The sequence below is a fragment of the Gymnogyps californianus genome, chromosome 18, assembly GCF_018139145.2.
Source record: "Gymnogyps californianus isolate 813 chromosome 18, ASM1813914v2, whole genome shotgun sequence".
NCBI classification, from domain to species: domain Eukaryota; kingdom Metazoa; phylum Chordata; class Aves; order Accipitriformes; family Cathartidae; genus Gymnogyps; species Gymnogyps californianus.
The window spans coordinates 6,331,188-6,352,629 of record NC_059488.1 but is presented as its reverse complement, the minus strand read 5'-3'; the positions used below and the strand labels follow the sequence as shown (position 1 = coordinate 6,352,629).

Sequence of the window (21,442 nt, the reverse complement as noted above, 5' to 3'; positions counted from 1 at the left end):
CTTACCCGGATACCGGGCCGGGCCACCACGGCCAATCGGAACGCACTTAAGGGGCGGTGCGACCAATGGGCGGGGACGCGGAGAGCGGCGGCCCAATAACGCTGCGCGGCAGGTGAGGCGCCGGCCAACCCACAGCCACCCAATTAAAAATCCAACCCGGGGACCGGCAGAGCCAATAGCCAACTAGCATCGGTGCCCAATAGGAGGGGGACGCAGGTAGCGGGAAAGCCAATCGAAAGAAAGGCGGGCGTCATTGCCCTTCGTCATTGGCGAAAGGAGCGATGCAGATTAGCCAATCACCAGCTTCCATTGCCTCCAGCTCTTAGCCAATCGGCTGCGGTGCTGTGGTGGCTGGCACGGGGGGCTGAGGAAGGGGCTTGTTGGCGACTTGGCGGTTAAGATGGCTTCTCTTGCCCGCCACGGGCCTGGGGTGCCGCGGCCGGGACAGCCCTCGGGTGCCCCACTTCGGAGCCGGGCCTGGCTGAGGGGGAGCAGTGCCCACGGGAGGACTCCCCCTCACAACCTCCCTGCTGCCACCCCAGCGCCTCACGGCCTCCTCCCGCGGTGCTGGTATTCCCTGCTGCCAAGGAAGGTGCGGGGCCTGGAGAGGGAAAGTTGGGCTGACATGCTGAGGAGCTGCTTCCTCGTCTGACCCCATTGTCAATGAATAAAACCCAAACCATCCTTCTGTCATGTCACCCTTTTCAAAGGTGAAAAGTACGTGTTTTTAAAGAGGGGATCTTTCATTTTATGAATGATACTACTACAGATACTACTACATAACAGGATTATTTCACTAGCCTAAGCATAACATCTCTACTTGCCCCTGCACAGGAGTGATTAACTGACAAAGCCTAAGCTCTGTTGAAAATGCCTTTTTTTTTTTTTTTTTTTTTTAAAATAACACTAGGAAGAAGATGAATGTTGATAGCCACATCTCCTTTATAGCTCTGTAAAGGACCAGCAGCTCCTGTGTGAACATAGACATGCAAAAACAAAGCATGAAATAAAGTCCTTCCCAAATCTCAAGAGAAAGCAGGATGCTGCTGCTGATACTCTGCCCTTCCTTTAAAAGGTACTGCAAAGGCCAGGCAACACCTGCTCCAGGCAATACCTTTTTTTTTTTTTTTCCTTCCTTCTTCCCCCAAAATAACTTTGGCCCCTGAAAACACCCATTTTGAAGACCAAACTGAAATGAATGTTCCCATATGTGAGCCCAGAGAATAATACTTACCTGGGGAGCCTGAGGAAAAAGCAGAACACAAACAGTGCAGCACTTCAAAAGTGAGATAAATGAGCAGCATTACACAGAAAAGCTTGTAGGAGGCAAATACACCTTTAGACCAAACCACCAAAGTTAATTCAACTTAAAAAAATAAAACTTCCAGAAAAATAACTATGCAAGAGCAGCACAAGAAGTGATAAACATAGGCAAGGGGTTGCCTTTAATTTTTATATGTCAGGAAAGCACACGGACTAGGATTTCTATCCCTTAACACGTTCAGAATAAAGAAAGATTTCAGAACAGGGAGAATGCTCCTTTTCCTGCAGTTGTAATACACCTGTTTTCAGATAGCAGTTATGACTATGTCCAATTAATTTCAACAGCCTCTTCAAAGTTGATACTTTTCCTGGCGTTGCAAGAAAAATAGCATTAAAGTCATCTTATTTGGAAAGAAAGAGCACATATTTACTGCAGAAGTTCAGTTCATTGCAGAAGACTGCTACAAGGTAGCATGAGTGATTTACTGCTTTCATTATTCAAGTTAAATAAATCTCCTCCTTTCCAAGCTATTGAATATAGAGTTATGCTGGCAGAGTGGATTACATTTGATCTATGTACCATGACAAGTACTGAAAATTGTGGGCTTCATTGCTATATTCACCCACTCCTTCCTGAACATAAGAAGAAAGTGTCAATACACAGAGCAGCCTTTGCTCTGTTCCTTCAGCATAAGAAAGCACAAAGCTGCTCTGGAGATGTAATGAGTATACAGTCTGACACCATGGAAACTAAGATAAACTCCTTTTAACTCTTTCAACTAACGTTCAGGGTGTGGCATGAGACAAAAATTTTCCTATTCATGAACATTTTATTTGCATATATCATAGTTCATGACAGGCTTGCATTAATGCTAACCGAGGCTTATTTTTTTCATTTTAAAGTGTATGGATGAAATCTTAATCAGTGTGGAAGCAAACAGCCTATCTGATTCAATCTGGTTTCTGTATCATTTGAAAAGGAAAGTATTTAAACATACTGTAATTGCTTCAGAAGAGTGAGAAGATGAGTTTCCTGCATTGCTCAGCAGATGGGCATCTCCGATATCAACCCACAGTCTTTACTCTGGGTTTCTTTCACATAGTTTGGGAGGCTGATAAGTATGCTACAAGAACTTGGACAATGTTTAAGAGATTCTGCTAGTTACTGGGATTTCTGTTATCACTTTATCACAGTCTGCTAGCCTACCCACACCACACCCAAACACAATCAAACCACCACGGAAAAAGAAAAATCTGAAAAATGAAACCCCACAGTTTTCAACTGCTGCTCAAAGTACAATGAGTTGTCTTGTTTATTTTATAGCCTGCTTAACCAAAGGACTTGTCTTCCGTAGAACCAGGAAGACTCCCCATGCAAACAAAACCCTTAAGTTTACTTGCTGTAAGTTTAGCATTTTGGCTCTAGGAGGAAAGAGCCTCATTTTATACCATCACTCTAGCACCAGAGGTGTCACCACAACTGTCACCTAAATCAGAAACCAAAGACTGAGTTTCTAGCAAGTTTCACCAGGAAATTTAGAAACAAAAAACACAATCATGAAGGAAAGTTTTATTTGACTTGTAATGCCCACATCCTAAGATTAAAGGTATTAAAAAAAAAAAAATTAGCTGCAAAGAAAAAGAAGCAGAACAAGAACAGATTTTTACACCTTTAGGAAATCAAGAAAAAATAGGCACAAGTTTACATTCATTAGTTTCACATATGGCAGAGGAATGTTCTACTGAAGAGGGGTAAATAAAATCCTGCTTTCCCACCTCCTTGTATGAGACAGCACAAGTCATGCTCTTCAAAGCCATGCTGATCTCATAGATACAAGGCAGATTTTTCCTCTTTTTTTTTTTTTTTAATTAATGTATTTGTGCTTTAAAGATCATAAAGACCCTCCTAGAGCCATTTGGTGCAGTCTCTACATACATACTGAAGTACTGAGTACGTACTTCAACCACTGGTGAAGCTTGTTACAACTACCACATAAAAACTGAAAGTCATGCATATTTGAAATTCTGTTTAAGCATCAGAAACTATTGAAGGATTTTATTTCATAGCTGCTAAGCCACTTTAAATCCCCATCAGTGTTAAAATCTTGCAAGTGTCAGCCCAGAATGATTTAACCCCTTGAGAATAAGGGTTCATTATAAAAAAGGCAAATATCTTATCTCTAGAGATTCTACCCGAATACGTATCTCGTCTGCTACTAATACTGAATGATTTCCTTTGCTAAAATACAATATGCTGGGGAAAACAGGATTTTCTAGTGATCTCTTACGAAGCCAGAGGGCAGACAGTTGTTCGGTCATAACCTTTTACTCTACCCTGCAAAACAGATGAGTATGAGGTGGTTGCCATTTGGGCCAAGCCCTGCTCTGGATGGGATCAGTGGGAGCAGCCTGAGCCCCTGCTCGGGGTTGCATCCGAAGGAGCTGAACGCAGCAGGTCACTGACCACCACCCCTCAGGTCAGGGAGAGCTTCTTCCACAGGAACAGCTCCTCTGAACCCGCTGATCTGAACAGTACCCTTCAGAGGCTGCAAACACCTTTCTTCTGCCTTTCCTCTCAAGCTACACTGGCATTGGGGAAGGAGAAAGAGCAGCAATGAAATCGCAGGGCGGGTGTAGAGAAGTTTAACATCCTCCCCAGTAAAGAGAAAATCAGTTTGTCTCAGACAACATCCTTGGCTTGTGCAGGAGCAAGTTAGTGTTGGTGGGCAGAGGGGGAGAACTCAACGTTCAAGAAGCTGCGGATGTTTGAGGAAGATTCCTCTTTACCTTGACTGGGAGGGCAGTGTACCCTATTTGCAATAAGGGCTAAGGAAAAGCATAAAGCTGTAATAAAACTGTCTTTCTTCCATTGGATTGATTAGGAATTCACAATTTCTTAGCTTAAAAAGCCGCAGTGCAAGTTAGTGTTTGCTTCATGGCCACCCTGTTTCAGTATCCTCTCCTGCAAGGACACGAAAAGACCAAAGTCAGCGGCCAGTGTTCTTGCCTGTACACAAAGCAGGCAGGCTGCCCCAAGCACTGAGGCCAAAAGACACTCAAAGTAGTAAATAAATACACATAAAACAACTCTAAAAATGAGAAATTAACAGCACTGATTGTTTAGAATTACAATCCATCTTATTACATTAATCTTCACATTTTAGCATCTTTTTAACCACTATACAAAGCTGCTGAAGTTCCTCTTTCTTCTAAACCAGCCATACAAGAGCACAAAGCACTATAAACTTTTTTTGGCAAAGTAACTTGCTTTCAGAATATAATGTACTTTTGAATCACAGTTTACATATAGCAGGTGTGTTGTGCTAATACAACATCCTCTGTTTCTTCTCTCACTGCATGCTGCCAGGAGCAAGACACCTCCGAGACCTTTCCTAGTTTCAACTGCTGTCTCTTAAATGCTTCTCATAACAGTTTATTTCATGCAGCCTCACCTGGGTCAGCTGCTCCTCACTTCTGCCTCAGCACTGTCTTGTTTATTGCATTAATCTGGTCTTCAGGATAAGCCACATCAGTCTGATGTGCTTATAGAGCAACAGATGTTACGTGCTCTATGCTTACCCTCTTGCAAGCATCTCAGGAGCATTTGTCTACTCCTTTTACATCCTCCTGTTTACTTTTTGCCTGCTTACTTCCTTCCTGCTTTTACCAGCAGGATCCACATTAGATATCTGAAGAGGAAGAAAGAAGACATTTGTATTCTCCAAGCCCATGCACTGACTTTCCACTCATATGGAAACTCCAGATTCTTACATATTTTTTCTTCCCTTGCAAAGATATGGCTAGGTAAGACTTATGCCTTTTACCTGGAACAGACACAAGGGATAACTAATCACTCGGGAGAAAAAACAGTGAAGTCTGTTTTTGTGGAAGTCCTCACTTTCTTCTCCCTGAAGACCTCCTCATTCTGAGGCTGGGACTTGGAGCTGTATGTGGACTGAAACTGGAGAAAGCACAGGCTGGACCCTCAACCTTCATCTGTGGCATTGCACTCAGAGGACTCAGCAAATCACTGCAAACCTCACACAAAAGCCAGGACTGCCTCAAGTCCAGCGCACTCCACTGCCGCTATCCTGCGCTAGTATCCAACTCAGCACGTGTCCCAAAGCAGCCCGATTTCAAGTGCCGGCTGTGCAGTCAGGATCACATCATTTGAGAAGAGCCGTCCCAGCACTACAAGGTCATACATACACAGGCATTTGATCTATACCCAAAACTACGCTATGTTTCTTAGGATTGACAGACTAGAAAGTCATTTCCTCTCTAGCAGCTTGATCCCAGCTCTCCAGCTACCTGCACACATAACCCCTTTCGTACATCACATCCAACATCTACACCTCTTACTACCTTGTGCATAACAGGAATAGGCACCACGCTACACCGGTTCCCTCTGCTTGTGTACACCCCACACCTCCTACCCAGCAAAAACTGCTGCTGGCTCATTCTGAAGTACAGCAAGGCACTTTGATGGATGTTGAAGACTTTGTGCATGCACAGGCAGGATGCAAATCCACCCCCTCCTCACACTAGCTTGCCTTAGGGGCAAACGTAGACTTCAGCCATCTCCTAAGCAAGGATGACCACGGCACAGAGCCAGTTATCTCACCTGCAAAGAGCAGTGAGACAGAGGGAACAGACCAAGTTCCTTAGAGCTTCAGACCGGTTACAAAAGTCTGCATTTTACTTCAGTGCTTTACAGAAGTATTTCTTCCTCTCTGGGAAAGAAATCTTTGCTAGTCACATTGCATGTGTTAAAACACGTAAGGTAAAAATCAGCAGTAATGTCTGTAGAAACACAGCAGAGAAGAACGATAATAAAAATCCCAAAGGAAACAAAGCCTTCTTGAGAAGCTAAGGGTCAAGTGGAGAATTTACCAGTGATGTTCCTGCTCCCACACACAATCGTAAACGTCAGGGATTATCTCCCAGAAAACGCACAGGCAAAACAGGTACGTATGTTGCCCTATTCAAGAGAATTGGGCAAAAATCTGGGCCCAGGCAGTTCATGGTTTATATGACACGTTAAAAATAATAATAATGATAAAAAGAACAGGAAGGTGGAACAAAGAAGAAATTCAAACCATAAGCTGGCAAGCGGTCCTGGATCCATCCCAGCAAACACTACTGGCTACAAAAAGCAGAAGGTCCCACCAGGTTGCTGTGTGTTGAGATAGTCTTGCTGCCACCACTGCACATTGCAGGTAGTTTTATCCATCTCTGGGAGGAAAAAGGTCCTTGTACAAAACTGTTTTCCTCCCCTGACTGACATCAGATGAGCTCCTTCAGTGTCTCATTTTCACCAGGAAGCATGCCATTCATCTCAGGGGAAGTCTCGGTGCCCAGATATCCCAAGAGGATCTCACTGCGCCGCCGCGAGAGCTGCAAAATGTCTTCTGCCAGCGACTGCACTGTTGTGTATCTCACGTTGTCCAAATCAAACATGTCCTTTAGATATTGTACTATCTGGTGCTGCAAAGACAAAAGGAAGGTTTACAGTAAGGAGACCTTCTCTCACCGGCCAATACCAGCTGCCTGGACTGCAGCAAGCAGAGAACCCCATAAGGAATTTTGCACGTCTGCCATCCAAGCAAAGATCTGCTTCAGGCTGGGTACTACTTTTGTGGCTAGATCCCCTCATGCCTCTGAAACAGGACAGCAGAGCTCCTGAAGTCAGGAAAGCAATGCTGATGTCCATGGCAATATCCATGCAAATATTTAATGAATGGAACACAGCCCCTCATAATATTATCTACAAGAACAAGAGGATTTAGGCTTTAAGATCAAATACGTAACCTGTAAGATCATCTACTCTTAGACAAGATATTCTTTCAGCATATGCACCCATAATCTTTTCCAATACTAATGGTATAAATTGATCTCATCACACATTTTTGCTATCAGCTATGGTAAATTGTGCTGGGAATTCTTATCAACCTGAATTCAGCAATCTGCATCTCAAAACCGAGTGATTTTTAGAAGGCTTTTGTAGAGAGCCAAGTTTCTTAATGCCAAGTCAGTCACCAATAGCACACATCTGCAGCTTTAAGCCAGACAACAGCAGCAGTCCCACACAGATTAGGTACAGAAAAGCCATCTTACCTTGAAGAAACTGCAGACTTCAGATAGCTGCTGCTTGGGCCCCAGAAAACCAAAGGCTAGAACAGGACTGACATGCTCCGATACGGAGTAGAAATGAGAGATAAAGCCATCTGGTACCTGCCACAGGGAAGGGAAGAATTGGTTGGTCTTGGTTCTCAGACAGAATTAGCAGCTTATTCCATATCAGATACCAAATTCCCTGCCAGAAAACACCGTGCTTCAGTAACTGAAGTTAAGCTACTTAAGAACATATCTTCCTGTAGAATTACATTTATCTTTCAGATCCCTTGAAGGATGACTAGAGCTTTCTATCTTCATGTTTCTAAACTACTATTTCAGGAGGAAAATAAATAGAAGAAAATGAAAGGCAACCATCAGACAGTCTTTATAGACTCTATTTATAATCTCCGGACCAAGCCAGGAAAGGGCATGCAAATATCCAAGACAGAGCTACTGCATGACAGCACCAATACAGCTTCCAACGCTCTCATTTCTCTTTGTACCATCTCACAAGGCAAACCCAGTCGTACCAGCTGGTTGTGGGATAGGAGTTGAAAACTTGTCAGAGGCGACAGACCCTGTGGCAGAACTGGGGTTGTGAAGGTGCGGCTTCCTGTTCCCCAGGTCCATGAACTCATCTGCTGTGATACTTTAGAAAGCTACAGATTTAAGGGAAACGCATCAAGTAATAGCTAGTCAGCAATCAGCGCTGGGAAGCGGAGAAGCGCATGAGCCATTCATTGCACTGCCAGCAGGGAAACTACAATTCAGGAGCAGCCCCTTGTTGTTTGGTGTCTGTGACCATTCCTACGGTATTGTGAGAGGGGAGAGGGAATACCAGACAGGCAACGTTGTCTTTTGAATCCTCACATTAAGAAAAAGGGACAATAAACTCAGACTGATTCAGTAAAGTACTGGCATGGCACTGGAGCAATGATGGCAGGACCCCAGCACTCTAAAGCATCACAAAGAATGCGATTCAGTTCAGTCTTATACCACTTGGATTTTGTATTTTGTCAAGATCTAGGTGTTATCTTTTCACCTTCAAAAACATTAGGTTCTTTTCCTTTTAATTAATTTTGCTTACCATCAGAAGCCTCCTTTTTGCTTTCAGAACTGACCAGCAGGCAGTTGCTAGAGCCTACGATTAACAGAGACAGATCATCAGTTACTGGGATGACTTTTCAACAACAACAACAAAAAAAAAACACCCAAAAAACCCCAAACAGTTTACCAACACATTGCCATCAAAATATCAAAGCAGTGGCCCTTTTGTGCCAACAACTCTAAAATTAGTGACAAAATCAAAGTGAACTGGAAGCAGATTTAGCCACTCCAGATCCATTCCAGAAAAGCCAAAGTGTTTTTGAAGACTGCTAATATGATCTGACATAGTTGCCAAACATCCCAGAATGCAGACTGTAAGCAGACAGCTGTTAAAAGGTGCCTCCCAACCATCTTCTTCTCAGTCCATGAAACTAATCAGTCTTAAATATGCAGCTGGGGGCCAGGACTAGAGGAAAGCGCTGCTATTTGAGCCTTAGTGTTTGCTGAGGTACCACCAGAATGAATGGCCAGGTGCAAAAAACCCACATGTTTTTCCCTACATTTTGATCCTCTTATTCTCAGTCATGAAAAGATGCACTGTCATCTTTTAACATCTCCATGGCATCACTGATAAAGGCCGCCAGAGAAATAAGTCTATTGGAGCTAACCAGATGCTTTCAAAATAAGGAAAGCTTTCCTGTAAACAATTTACATGTACCAGAAGATTGTTGTTTAGAGCTTCAGGAAAGCATGGTATGTCTAAAGAGAAAATTCAGCTCAGCCAGGACAGCTGAGGTTATACTCTTTTCTAGCCTTGGCACTGCGATATCATGCTCAGCGCAAGGACTCCCCATTTAACGCACCGTCTCCTTGAAGCTGTCGGAGAGCCAGCGGTTGCGCAGCACAGCCAGCACAGAGGAGGGCGGGTTCTCCAGATCCTCAAAAGCATCCATGAGGATGAAGTCCAGCACAATATCAAAGAAACTCATGCACACCACCTGTCAGAGAGCAGAACAGTCTGTAAAGGGAACAGGTTTAAAAAAAAAAAAAAAAAAAAAAAAAAAAGACATGGACTTTACTCTTTTGGTTTGAAGCAACAAAATGTAACGAGCTGAAGTACGCAATGTAATCGTATTTCAGCAGCGGTTCTTTCACTCCTGGGCCGTTCCTACATATCCATTATCTTCCAACTCCTCTGCAACTTTGTAGAGATAATGTTTTTACCAACCCCTCTTCCTTCCAGCTCCTGCTGAGTTGTCGGCCAGGTCTCTTGCTTCAGTGCATAATGCAGCATCTCCTCGTAGCTTTCCAGAAAAGCTTTGGGATTCTGGGAGAGCAGAGAAACAAAACACTTCATAAGGTACAACAGCTGTGGGCACATTTCACCAAAGTTTGACTACTCTATTTTGAGCTAACATCAACATCAATGCATGTGACTGGGTGAAGTTTTTAGCCAAAACACTCTTTGTGCAGAAAGAGAGAATTTATTCCTGGGAGGCATGGATGGCCCCAGGCTCAGCTGTGACTCAAAGCACCTATGTTGCTCCACTTCCTTCAAGAAAGTAGCTAGACACACCCGTACACAAACTGAGCCACTAAGGGACTAACGCTGCGCAAGCAACGATATCCCTGTTCAGGTGATGACCAGTGACTAAGCCAGTGATCTGAGAACTGGTACATCATTGATGCAAAGGTTTGATTATCTTTTCCCTTTCCTATATTCCTTGAGATGATGCCATCGCTGATGCACAGCCTGTACCCTCTGTTCGCTCCAGTGGGGCACAGTATCAACTGTGGACAGGAGATGCACAGAGAGGCTCTTTCAAGAGAATTTGGTTAAACAAGATTAAAAGCACAGGTGCTTTATTTCTCACAATAGTCACCAGCATACAGATGAAGTTTTCTTCTTCCAATACACTGGACAAACTCTGGGTTGGGATGGAGGAACAAGTGTCCCTGTGCTCAAGACACAGCTTAGTTGTGATACAAACTTCCTACCTTTTCAGCTTTTGTCATCAGTCCTATCACCATTTGCTTCCCAACCTCTCCAAAAAACAGTTGATTGCTTTCATCCTCCAGCAGCTCCTGCAAAGGGAACACAAGTCTCCTGTGAGCACCTATGCCCACACAAATTCTGAGCTGGGAGGAAAAAAGGACAGGACACAAAGCAGTGCAATGCTGCATACACCAGTATCATTAGCCTTTAATAAGCTGGAGTCTAGAAGACAAAACTGCTCTCTCCAGGAAGTGAGTTTAAAATTAGGCAGAAAGACTGGAAGCAGCAAGAATGGAGGCACAGGAGCCACAGGGCGGCAGTCGGGCCAGGGCACAAAAGCTGCTGTTCAGGCTCTAGACATACATTGCCAGGAAGAGGATTGCGGTAAGGAGAAGGAAACCTTGCTCCCCCACCTCAGAGGTTTGACTCCAGCCCAGTGAAAAGCTCTTAAGTGGGAGTACCAGCTTCTGGGCAGCTCTGAAATTCCCAAACTTTAACTTCCCAGAACTAAACCAGCGTCAGTGGCCATGTAACCACCGCTCAAGCTGGGCACAGGGACCAGGGGATCCTCTCCCGCTCCAAATCAAATTGATCAGGATGGGATTAGAGAGTTAAGCAACGGGAGCTTGGGCTGCTGCTGCTTCTGTTTTTACTTGCTCTAGAGAGGCACAGATTTCACTCCTGTGCTGGCAGAGGAGAACGTGCTGCTGGCAGCAACGCCCCGCGGGAACCTGGAAGCCTCCAGCCGTTCTCACCTGGAAGGCCTGCCTGACGCAATGCAGCTTCGCGAGGAAATCCTGGTCGCTGTAGCAGCCAAGGAGCTCTGTCCTAGAGGGAAAGGGGAAGGACTGCATAAATTTCAGCTCTCCTGATGTCTGTGTTCCTACCAACTATGGTCCCCTAAAAACACGAATAAATTCTCAGTCTGTGCCTAGGAGAAAGTAACAACTGCATTCCCTTTGTACAGCTCCCTGGGGGACTAGAGCACCTCTGCAAAGGTTGTTATGGCACAGGACTATGCCAGCCAGCCTTACAGAACAGTCACATTTCCCATTACTAATTTCCTGGGATAATTACCCTTTCTTAACATGTGTCCTAAAATCTAGGGCTAGTTCCCCAGGAAGTCCAAACCAGCAGGAAGGATGCTAAGAGTTTCCAACCCCAAAGGGTTATTCTGGTTATAGGGCTGCTCAAAGGCAAATGATGTGTTCACACTGCTCAAAGGAGCCTCGACACAAGGACCCACAACTCCAGCTGGCACTTCACCTCAGCGTCCGGCACGCAACTTTCCCTTCTTTCACTAACTGCAGAGCTTCTTCATATGCTGCTACTGGCTTAGAGAGGTGGAATGGTATTTCCTCAAAGTGGAGAGAGTCAAAGAGCTGTAGAGGTAGCAAGAGACATGGGAAGAATAAAGTGATCTCGTTAAATATTTGCAAATACTCAGAGACTGCACATGAGCAAGATGTGCCTTCTTCAGCTAGCAAACTTTTGTCAGTGCCAATTATTTCATGCAAAGATATTTCTTTTCCCACCAGTTTCAAAGCTGTCTCAGCTCTGACACAGCTCAATATCCCCTAAAATTTACACAACCAAACCGCATTACATTAGCTTTACAGTACTTTCCTAGCTGTTATGGCATGTTTTCTACAGTAGACAGGAAGATGACGTGGAAAGGCTGGTTGGAAAGGGCTGCACCATGCCCATAATTAAAAAGCTTTTCCTAACATCCATCATGAACCTCCCAGCCTGGGGCTGTTGCTCCATGTTTTATCATCTTCCTCTACCAAGATGTGTTTGGCTCCACTGCCTTTGTGGCTCCCCTCCAAGCAGCTGGACTGTGACACACAGATGAAACTTAAGTCACCTCTGCTGCAGAGAAGAAGGAGTCCTCAGAAACTGAGCTGTCTTCGTCATCTGTCCGGAGCCGTAATGACCCATCCGTCAATGGAAGCATTAAAGTCTTCTCTGGAGGAGAGGAAGAAGCTACATGTGTTGGAGTTTATGGACTACCACTCCTCTTAGCCACTGTGCTCTCCCTCCCATCCCCACAAACAGCACTTTGTCACCACTTCATTGCCTAGCTTACAGAAAAGACACAAAATCAGAAAAGAAACTGGCCTTCTAATGCATTTCTAACCCAGCTCCCATACCCAGATCCAGCAGCATGCTGTCTGATGGAAGTGAAGACCCGAACTCTTCCTGGAGGTGGTAGGCTCGGTGCAAGAGGGACTCCAGCTTCTCAGCGAACTCCCTTTTCTGGGACTCCTCCTTGAACATACATAAATGCCACCCTTAGTTAGCCAGCTGGGCAGAGACAGATTGACAGCACAAATATGGAAGGAAATTTTCAGTAAAGTGGGATTTACAGTTTGCAGATTAAATGATTCAAAAAAAAAAAAAAAGAGAGAGAGAGAGAGAGAGAGGACTCATTAATCCTACAATGCAGCTAATAATGCAAGGGGAGGGAAGCTTCTACACAGCCTATTCAAACCCTCTGGCTTTTTAGCTTCACAATTTTGTTTTCCTGTTAAAAAAGGAAGAAAGAACTTAAGAAGTTTAACCTGCCATCCAGATAAACAGGTATTTTAATGAGTTACAGATCACTTAATTCTCCTGACTTGTGACTGTAGCCTAATTTCAAGAGGGAATCACATCAGAAAACCTGTGTTGAATACAACAGAGTATTGGAACTGGATAACAGAGTGAGAGTCCTTGGATTAAGGTGCTGGGCATAAGCAAAGTTTGCTGTAAGCAGCACAGGAGGATAGAAAAAAAAGGGGGAGAAAAATAAGACTTACACAGCATCTTGCCTTCATGCCCTTGTGTCTGCATGAGTATCTCACCCAGAAGACAGAAGCATTAACAAGAAGCACGAAATCTATTTTGATAATGAATCAACTGGTTTTACGTCAGTTTTAGAAATACTATAGGACGCTTCAAGGAGAAACAACAACAAGAGAATCCAGATTTGACTTGGATAAATATTAACCACCACAAAAGACAAATATCCCACATACTTACTACACCAGGCCCTGCTTATAAGAGGCTGGGAACACTTTTTGCCAGTGAGAACTCCTGGAGAGTTGGGAGTTTCGCTCCTTTCACAGTCCTGAGCTACAGCTGCTCTCTTTAGCTTCATGATTGTCACTGAGCCTTTCTAGTTTGGATCTCCTCTTATCAGCGGTCTTCCCTGCATAGTCCTCAAGTCCAAGACAACAAAATACTTGTTTCTGTAGCTGTAGGCAGAACAAGTTACGCATCTCCCTGACCCACTTGCTCAGCGAGCAGGGGCATACTTAGCTCCTACCGAGTTACCACTTTGCTTTACTCATTAATACACGCAGGCAGCTGGCCTCTGCTTCTCCACTCAGCTTCCTAGGAAGTGATAGTGACCATCAAGATCTCCACTTTCAAATGCGTTAAAAAGTTACAGACACAACACTGCCAGGCAAAAAGCTATTTCTTTCTCTCCAGTGCTGTATTTGTTACAGCCTTTTCCTACCACAGCCTCTGCTGCTGGAGGACTTGCATGACAGTGACTGACATGATGCTGGAAGGTGGGTAGAAAAGCTGGGGAACGAGGGGGCGAGACTTATTAAAAAGACAAAGAAATTAAAAACACCCACTCACATTACATAAGGAAGCCGCAGATATAGACAGCTCTTAAACAGAGTCTGGCCCAACTCTGCCCTTAATTTGCTCTTCTTTTAACCTCCTAATTACTGCTTCCAGCACCCAGGCTGGTCTTTCAGCATGTTGCCCAGCTGGTAAATGCAACGGAAAAGTGGGGACCTACCTCTGGGATGTTCTCAGACATGCTCTCTTGCTGTTTCTTGCTGTCCCAGGGCACAGGGGTGCTGGTACTAGCACTGTCCCTCTGCCTGATGGTCAGCGCCTGCTCCCACTTCTGCAGGGCCTCCTCGAACAGCTCCATGCCTGGCAATGCAACCAAATACAAGCTGTGAGAGTCCCAGGCCACTTAGGAACAAAGCGATACAGCAGGAGTCTTTGCTCACTCAGACAATCCAGCGAAGAGGGAAGCCTCTCCCCAACTGATAAGAAAGAAGAAATGTATTCTATTTCCTTCCCTTTTAAATATGGTTTAATTTGGATTAGAAGTTAAGGAGAACATCCCCAAACTGGTTAAAACACCAGCCATGTTACTTCCAAAATACTGTTCTCTCCACAAGGTGAGCCTGTTGCTCAAACAACAGTCTTTTGGAAGTAAATTATTCACTGAGAAAACAGAGAAACGTTTCTTTCGGAGAAGATGGGATTTATAACTAACAAGTGACTGAGTTTAAAAGTTGAGAATGGGAGAGAGCTTCCTATTAGAGCTCTACATTGAGCTGCTGATGCTCTATGTCAGTTTACGCTCTCTTTTTGCTCTCACAGTGATAAACAACCCCCCCAGGGCGATGTTACCCTTGTGCTTGTTTACCTTGAACGTAAAGGCTTTCTGCACTGGAATCACCAATGGCTCCAGCATCTCCCATTGCCTGGGCCTCCCACATCCCTGCTGATGCTGGTGTTGGACTTGAAGAATTGACCACTACCATCTGCAGGAAGGGAGCAGAGAGCAGCAAATGCCTTTTGAATTCTCTCCAAGGGTAGGAATGTTAAGACCACACAAACACCACCACCAGTTAAATTTCAACAATAAGCCATTTCCCTTCCCCGTATCGGTACTCCCTTGCCTGGGAAGGGGAAGGTATCAAGGGTTACCAGCCCCCTCCCGCTTGGGTTCACGGTATGCTGTCAACTGCCGAGAGCCACACAGTGCTGAGAGGGGAGGCAAGGTGAGAAGTCCTCCCCTTCTCCACCCAGCACCACAGCAGTGCCTTTGAAAGCACAGAAAGTTGTGTGGGAAATACCTTCCCAACCAATTTACAGTGAAGCTTCATTAGGAAATGGCGAGCTGTACAATGGCAAGCACTAGCAGGAGAGCACTGATGGAGGCGACAGCCCGAGAAAGCTCCAAAGCAATCACGACAAAGGCGCAATGACTTTGATCGAAAGTTCATGTTAGTCCCAGCTGTCTGTACAAAAAACACTGGAAGTGGGGGGGAAGCAACCACAGTCCAAACAAAGGAACAGATTACCAGCAAAAATACAGCTGAGGACTTTGGCCAGGGGGATCTTCGCTCTTCTCTTTGTAACCAAACCTTCTCCTGGGAGGGCTGAGCACTAAGATCCACACAGCAAATTGTCAGCTTTCTCCAATTTCACACTAGCACATAAATGTCTTTTAAAGTCTGACCCAATAAAGTGCTGGGTTCAAATGCTAACAATGACCAGTGTTTTCATATGGCTTAGAGAAAGATGTCCAAATGTGAACCTGATGCTAGGAAAAAAGCTACAATAACCATCTGACAGATGAGTTCTTGCCCTGCCTCCACTCATTAATCTCTGTGGAGTGTTAATAAATCACCTTGAGATCCGGAACTCCAAATCATCAGTTCACTGCTGCTGACTTATTTACTAGATGGCAAAGAAGAGCCCCAGGAAGCAGACAAGAGAGCAGGCAGAAACTGCAGCTGCACGAAGGATGAGCTGTTTTTCCATCAAGTAACATGAAAGCAGTGAGTACAGTGTCACAGACGCTCAGCTCCCACACAATGAAGGGGGTACAGGAACAGATCCTTCTCCGTGTGGATATCCCCACCCATGTACCAGCAGTGGAAAAAGGAATTTAGATAGTTTTTTATCTAAACAGAAACAGACTTCAGCGATACAAAACCCGGACGGTATCTGTGGGAAGGGAGAAGCCGCGGGGGAATTAAATGGACGTGAGAGTCCCTGCTGGGGGAGGGAGGCCAGAGCTGGACACAGCTTGGTCCTCACTGACACGTCCCATCATATCCCAGTTACCCCAGGGGAACACACTGGTGCAGGGCTGCACACCCAGCGCCGTGCTGGCACTGCCGCCTGCTGGAGACACACTTTGGCCGGCACAGATTTTTGGCAACTTTCTGGTGCTTTAACCGTACAAGACAAGCTAAAATTCAGCAATGCCTGCACATATTGTAGGGTGCCGCTGGCCAACAGCTCCCTTCAAAGGGGTGATTTTTCCCTCTTCTTGCCCCAGCATTGCTAACCAGCCACTGAGCCCAAGCGGGTGACGCCGAGGGGGTGTTTCGCAGTAAGTCACAGTGCATGAAGCTGCAGAGGTTCACTTGTGCCGCCTGCTGCTCCAACAGCAGCACGTGAGGCTTTGAGCAATGGGGATGTAAAACAGGTCTTGAAGCCACAAACGCTCCCCAGCGCTTCTGCGTTTGGTCTCACAAGAGGTGGGTATAAGCAGTGATGGCTTCTCCTGCCTGGTTAAGCCTGAATTACCCACATTTATAGGCTGCTTTTGGCTTTGGAAGAGGTAGAACGACTAGGCTGTGTTCTCAACCTGCACTGTTTCCCAAACAGAGCTATCAGATTTTGGTAGTTAACTTGGTTTTAACAACCAAGCAACCTGTGAGCAGCCCCAGCACAGGAGGGCTGTGCTGGCACAGGAGCTGCTGGGCCACCCAAACCCCCACCACAGAGGGAAGCAAACAAGCTCCCCTTTGCTGTGAGACCCAGCAACAATCCAGCCTCGCTCCTTGAGGGGGTCATGGAGAGCCCCGAGGAATCACAGCCATGTCCCACACGCAAGTCCCTCCTGCAGCCCCTCGTTGGCCAAAGAAGTGGGATGTACCCTGGGGCTCTCGGCCACAAGAAAATGCTGCTCTGATTTCATGCAGGCAACTCCAGACAGTCACTGCAAGGTTAATATCAGAACCCACCCTACAATTACACCATAACCTGTTCTGCTCCAAAAGCTTTGGCATTACTCGTCGGCCAGCACAAAGCCAAGGACTCTGTGATTTTGTTACAGGTAGGTGCACTCACATCTCCCAGCCCTGCTTCTCCTAGCCCAGCTGAGAAGGTCCTTACCGAGGCGAGGCTGTGGGAGGAACTGGAATGTTTGCTGGGCTCGATGGAGGAAATCCCACTGAGCGTGTCATTGCTCTTGCTGCCAGGACTCTGGACTCTCTTGCTGGAGTACCCTGCAGTTGGGAAGGTCACACAAAACCAGAATTTTAGGCCAGGTTCGCTGCAGCTGTGAATAGGGAGGGGAACATCGCCCTGTCAAGTGTGACTGTGGATGGGCAAAGCAGCATCCAATACCTAGAAATGAGTCACGGATCTCCTGTATGCTCTATTTTGCTCTGAGACACTAAGAAAGGTAGTATCAGTGGGGATGTGAGGCTGAGGAACGAGTATTTATTCACCGCTTATGGATGGTAGGAGGCGAGCACAAGTGGAAAGCATCAAGGAAGAACTCTTCCAGCTTCCCTCAGGCCAGGCAGAGCATGGACATCGCTCCCTTGGTTATTATTAAAAACGCTTAAAGATTTTCACGTTTCACAAAACAAATGCTTAATCTCTAAAGTGCTTTGCTGAGGACCTGGGTCAGTCTTACCCCAAAAATCAATACAATCAGGTGAAGAAGCTGCCCACGGTCGGGGAGCCGCCGCAGAGCTGGACAGACACTCCCGACTCCCCAGCCTGGCCCAGGCCACCCTCCCCTCCGCCGCCCAACCTCGCCGACATGGCTGCACGTGGGACCCCTGGGTCAGCCCTCATACTGGCATAACCGAGATCAATACACAACCAGGTCACCGCGTGCCCGGGGTCGTTATTAGCGGGGGAAGCATGGCGTAATGGGTCCACAGTCTTTCTGTAGGAAGGGGGATGGGACCTGCAAACCTTGGTGAAAACCTCAGTGCCATGTTTTTCTCGCAAGGGCTTTGAGGTCAGGGTCTCTCCCTTTCCTCCGCTAACCCTGCGTTCACAGCACTGCGCTTCAGGCTTCTAATTTCATTCTGCATCAATGCACTACACGAATGGCTTTGCTTTCCTCTTCCCCCAGCTGTCAGGAACTTCCCATGGCTCCCTGTACACCCTCTTTGCTCCCTCATGGAAGGCTTTTGGAGATTGTCCCTTTCTGCAAGACCAACCTTTCTTCACGGAGGAGACTCTTCTGGTTGGCAAGATGGGCACTGTGATCCCTCCAGGCTTAAAGCCACACTTCTCCGGAGCAATCTGCTTCTTTCGACGACGACGACGCTTCAGCTGATGAGCTGCAAGAGCCAATGCAACTGTCCCGAGAGCTGTAGCAAACAGCACCTTACGCAGGCCTGGAGAGAGCCGCAGCTGAGAGAAGACAGACTTTAAACACAAAAGATATGAAAGAACAACAATGAAAAAACAATTCCACTACTCTTTTTTTTTTTTTTTTTAAAAGCAGTCTTAAACTTTGGCATTCCCCCTCCCACCCACAAAACACAGCCCCTGCTACACAGCTAAGACTTAGCAGCAGAGAAACTGTGGAGCATCATTTTGACAGAAGCTGGAGAACTTGGTAATCCTCTTACCAAAACACACTGCAAAATTTGCACACAGCCTGTAACAAATTGTCCTGGTTTCGGCTGGGACAGAGTTAACTTTCTTTTTAGTAGCTGGTATAGTGCTGTGTTTTGGATTTGGTGCTGACTGGGGTTAAACCACGACACAAATGCAATCCAGGTTACCCATTTCAGCTCTGAAACCCTGGTATGTAGCTGAGCTTTATTGCCCCAAGTGTTGCATTACTAAAAGTAGGAAATATATTACTCTTCTTTAAAACAAAAGTATTTTTTTAGTGCCTTTGACAAAGAGAAAGGTTGAACCCAGGCATTCTCCCAGGGAGGGATGTGGGAAGCCCTTCTCTCCTCTCTCCAAGCTCACCCTGAGCAGCTCTCTCCCACCACCCCAAACTCCCCATGCAATTCTTACAAACCCTCAAACTGCCCAGGTCCCCCAGCATCCCCCCGTCATGCCTCTGTCCCTCACAACTAACATAGACTCTTCTCTCTCTACAGACAACCCCCAAAGAACGCAACAGAAAAGCCTTTCCCGCTCGTTGTACCTGCCCGAACGTCGTGTAAACAAACACGGGGATCTCTGCCACGGTCATTGCCAAGGCCTGGATGATGGACATTCCCTCTGTCCTTCTAAATGCCATGTCTGCATGAGGATCTCGACACCTCCAGGAGCCACAAAGGGGAAGGGCACTTGCGGGTGCTGTGTGAGCTGCTCACAAAGAAATCCAACTTTTCTCGGACATCTGGCTCAGAGTCCTGGGGTCGGCCTTCATCCAGCAATCCTCCTCCTGCAGAAAGAGGAGAAAAATCAGGTGAGTGAAAGGAACACACAACCTGCACCTCCTTGTACTGCACTTCACAAACCACACACCAGGTCACTTGGAGCAGCAATGCTGCTAAAGCCAAGCAGGAGATCTAAAGCATCTTCTCACCAACAGCAGCAATTTTTTTGCTTGTCTTCCCAACCACGGGGATTCCCAAACTGCTCTACAGCAGCAGTATCCTTGGACTCCAGAGCTGCCAGAGATTTCTACATGCACCAGAATTGGCTGCACATGGTTGGGACTTTGTTTGCAGTCCCCATATAAAAAAAAAAATTATTACAAATAACCATATGTACACTTTCATTGTCAAAACTCTGCTTTCATACAGTTTTCCGTGCATCAAAGACCTGCTCAAGAGCCACCAACCAAAGGGTGTTTGCGCAAGAGGTTTCAACGCTGCTTGAGTTTACACAGAGCTTTGCTGGCCATGCTGGGAGCTGGGGAGGAGGGACATGCTTCATGTCAAGGACAGAGCTACAGAAGAACGTATTGAAACCGGAGGGGGTGGTCTTTTAAACACCACAAAGTTATAAACCCTTTGGCTCCACTCTCTACCAGGCCAACCTTTGCAGCAAGCCACCTTCACTGCAGCGAGATGCTGCTCTTACCCTGCGTGCAGCCGCGCTCCAGCCACACCGGGCTCCGGCATCTCCCCACATCAACCACCTAAACCCACCCTGGGTGTTAGAGCCGCATGACAACCCCCGGTTCCTGCCTGAGCCCAGGACTGACAGCGACCTCACACCCCACGGCCCATGGGTTGGTGTAACCCCGTCTGGGAGCTGCATTTGGAAGTGGTTTCAAGGTGGCTGCAGCCCGCAGGGACCAGACACGGGCGACAGGCTCTCCCCACAAGGTTAAATGCAATGTTTTGGCCAGAGCAGAGATGAAGAGAGCAAAGTGCAAGAAATTTTGGGCACAGAAAACAGCCTGGGGGTTACTACACTTGGCTGGGGAGTACACACAGCAAGGCACCAGTGAAATCCTTCCGTCCGCGGCATCTTGCCACAGCCCTGCCTGCCCTGGCGAAGCAGGGAAGGCACCCCAGGGCACGGGGGTGTTAAACCCACCGGCCAGGCAGGCCCCAGGCAGGGAGCTCCCCACGGGACACCCCGTACCAGCACTGCAGCAAGCCGGGGCCCTGCAAACGGAGCTCCCGGGCCCTCTGCACCCCTGCAGCATCCCCACACCCCCTGCACCCATGGGCACTCCCCATACCTCTGCGCCCTAAGATCCCTCAGGCCCCTCGCACCCCTCGGGCATCCCCCGGGCGCCCGGCACTCATGCACCCCGGGGCACCACCCGCACCCCAGGCATCCCCAAGCCTCCCGCACCCGTGCATCCCGGGGGGGCCCCGCACCCTCTGCACCCCGACGCGTCCCCCAACACCCCAGGCCCGGTTCCACCCGGGGGTCCCCGTCTCCCCCCCCCTCCCCCCAGCGGTGGTACGGCCCGCCCGGCCTGGCCCCGCCAGTGAGCGCGGGCGGCACCACTCACCGTGGCGGGGGGGGCGCGCGGCCCCGCTCGGCACCCTCTCCCCCCGCCGCGCGCCATGGCCGCGGAAGGGCAGCGTCTCCTTCCCCCGCGCCGCAGCCTACCCTGGGCGGGGGCGGAGCCGACCGCGGCTGTGCAGAGCCACCGCCCCCCGGCGCCCCTCCAGCCAATAAGAGCGGCGAGCTGCCTGCCGGCGCACCAATCGGAACGCATTCTCGGGTCTGGCTCGAGGATGCGGCGGCGAGTGCGGCTGAGCAGCGAGGGGAAGGGGCGGGGGGGCGGTGCGAGCGCCCATT

The 21,442-nt window shown here is 47.3% G+C and overlaps 1 protein-coding gene across 1 annotated transcript; it reads right to left on the bottom strand.

The window, feature by feature from the left end:
• Positions 1-2,813: 2,813 nt before the first annotated feature.
• On the bottom strand, positions 2,814-21,194 carry MIGA2 (mitoguardin 2). Its single transcript, XM_050907772.1, has 16 exons — positions 21,150-21,194; positions 19,374-19,616; positions 18,424-18,634; positions 17,357-17,469; positions 14,868-14,985; positions 14,223-14,362; positions 12,577-12,694; positions 12,291-12,391; positions 11,690-11,805; positions 11,179-11,251; positions 10,426-10,512; positions 9,656-9,754; positions 9,291-9,425; positions 8,468-8,521; positions 7,381-7,497; positions 2,814-6,750 (listed from the first exon to the last, which is right to left on the bottom strand). Exons 2-16 carry the CDS (start codon positions 19,467-19,469, stop codon positions 6,550-6,552), a joined length of 1,779 nt encoding a protein of 592 aa, XP_050763729.1. The 5' UTR covers positions 19,470-19,616; positions 21,150-21,194; the 3' UTR covers positions 2,814-6,549.
• Between the last annotated feature and the right edge of the window lie 248 nt (positions 21,195-21,442).

Bases quoted from the DNA above. Each gene is read 5' to 3' on its own strand.
- MIGA2 (XM_050907772.1), bottom strand. From the start codon at position 19,469: ATGGCATTTAGAAGGACAGAGGGAATGTCCATCATCCAGGCCTTGGCA. The intron at 14,363-14,867 runs GTAAACAAGCAC...TTGCATTGCCAG, and splicing joins AGAAAGCCTTTACGTTCAAG to GCATGGAGCTGTTCGAGGAG. The intron at 8,522-9,290 runs GTGCGTTAAATG...TGTTAATCGTAG, and splicing joins CCGACAGCTTCAAGGAGACG to GCTCTAGCAACTGCCTGCTG.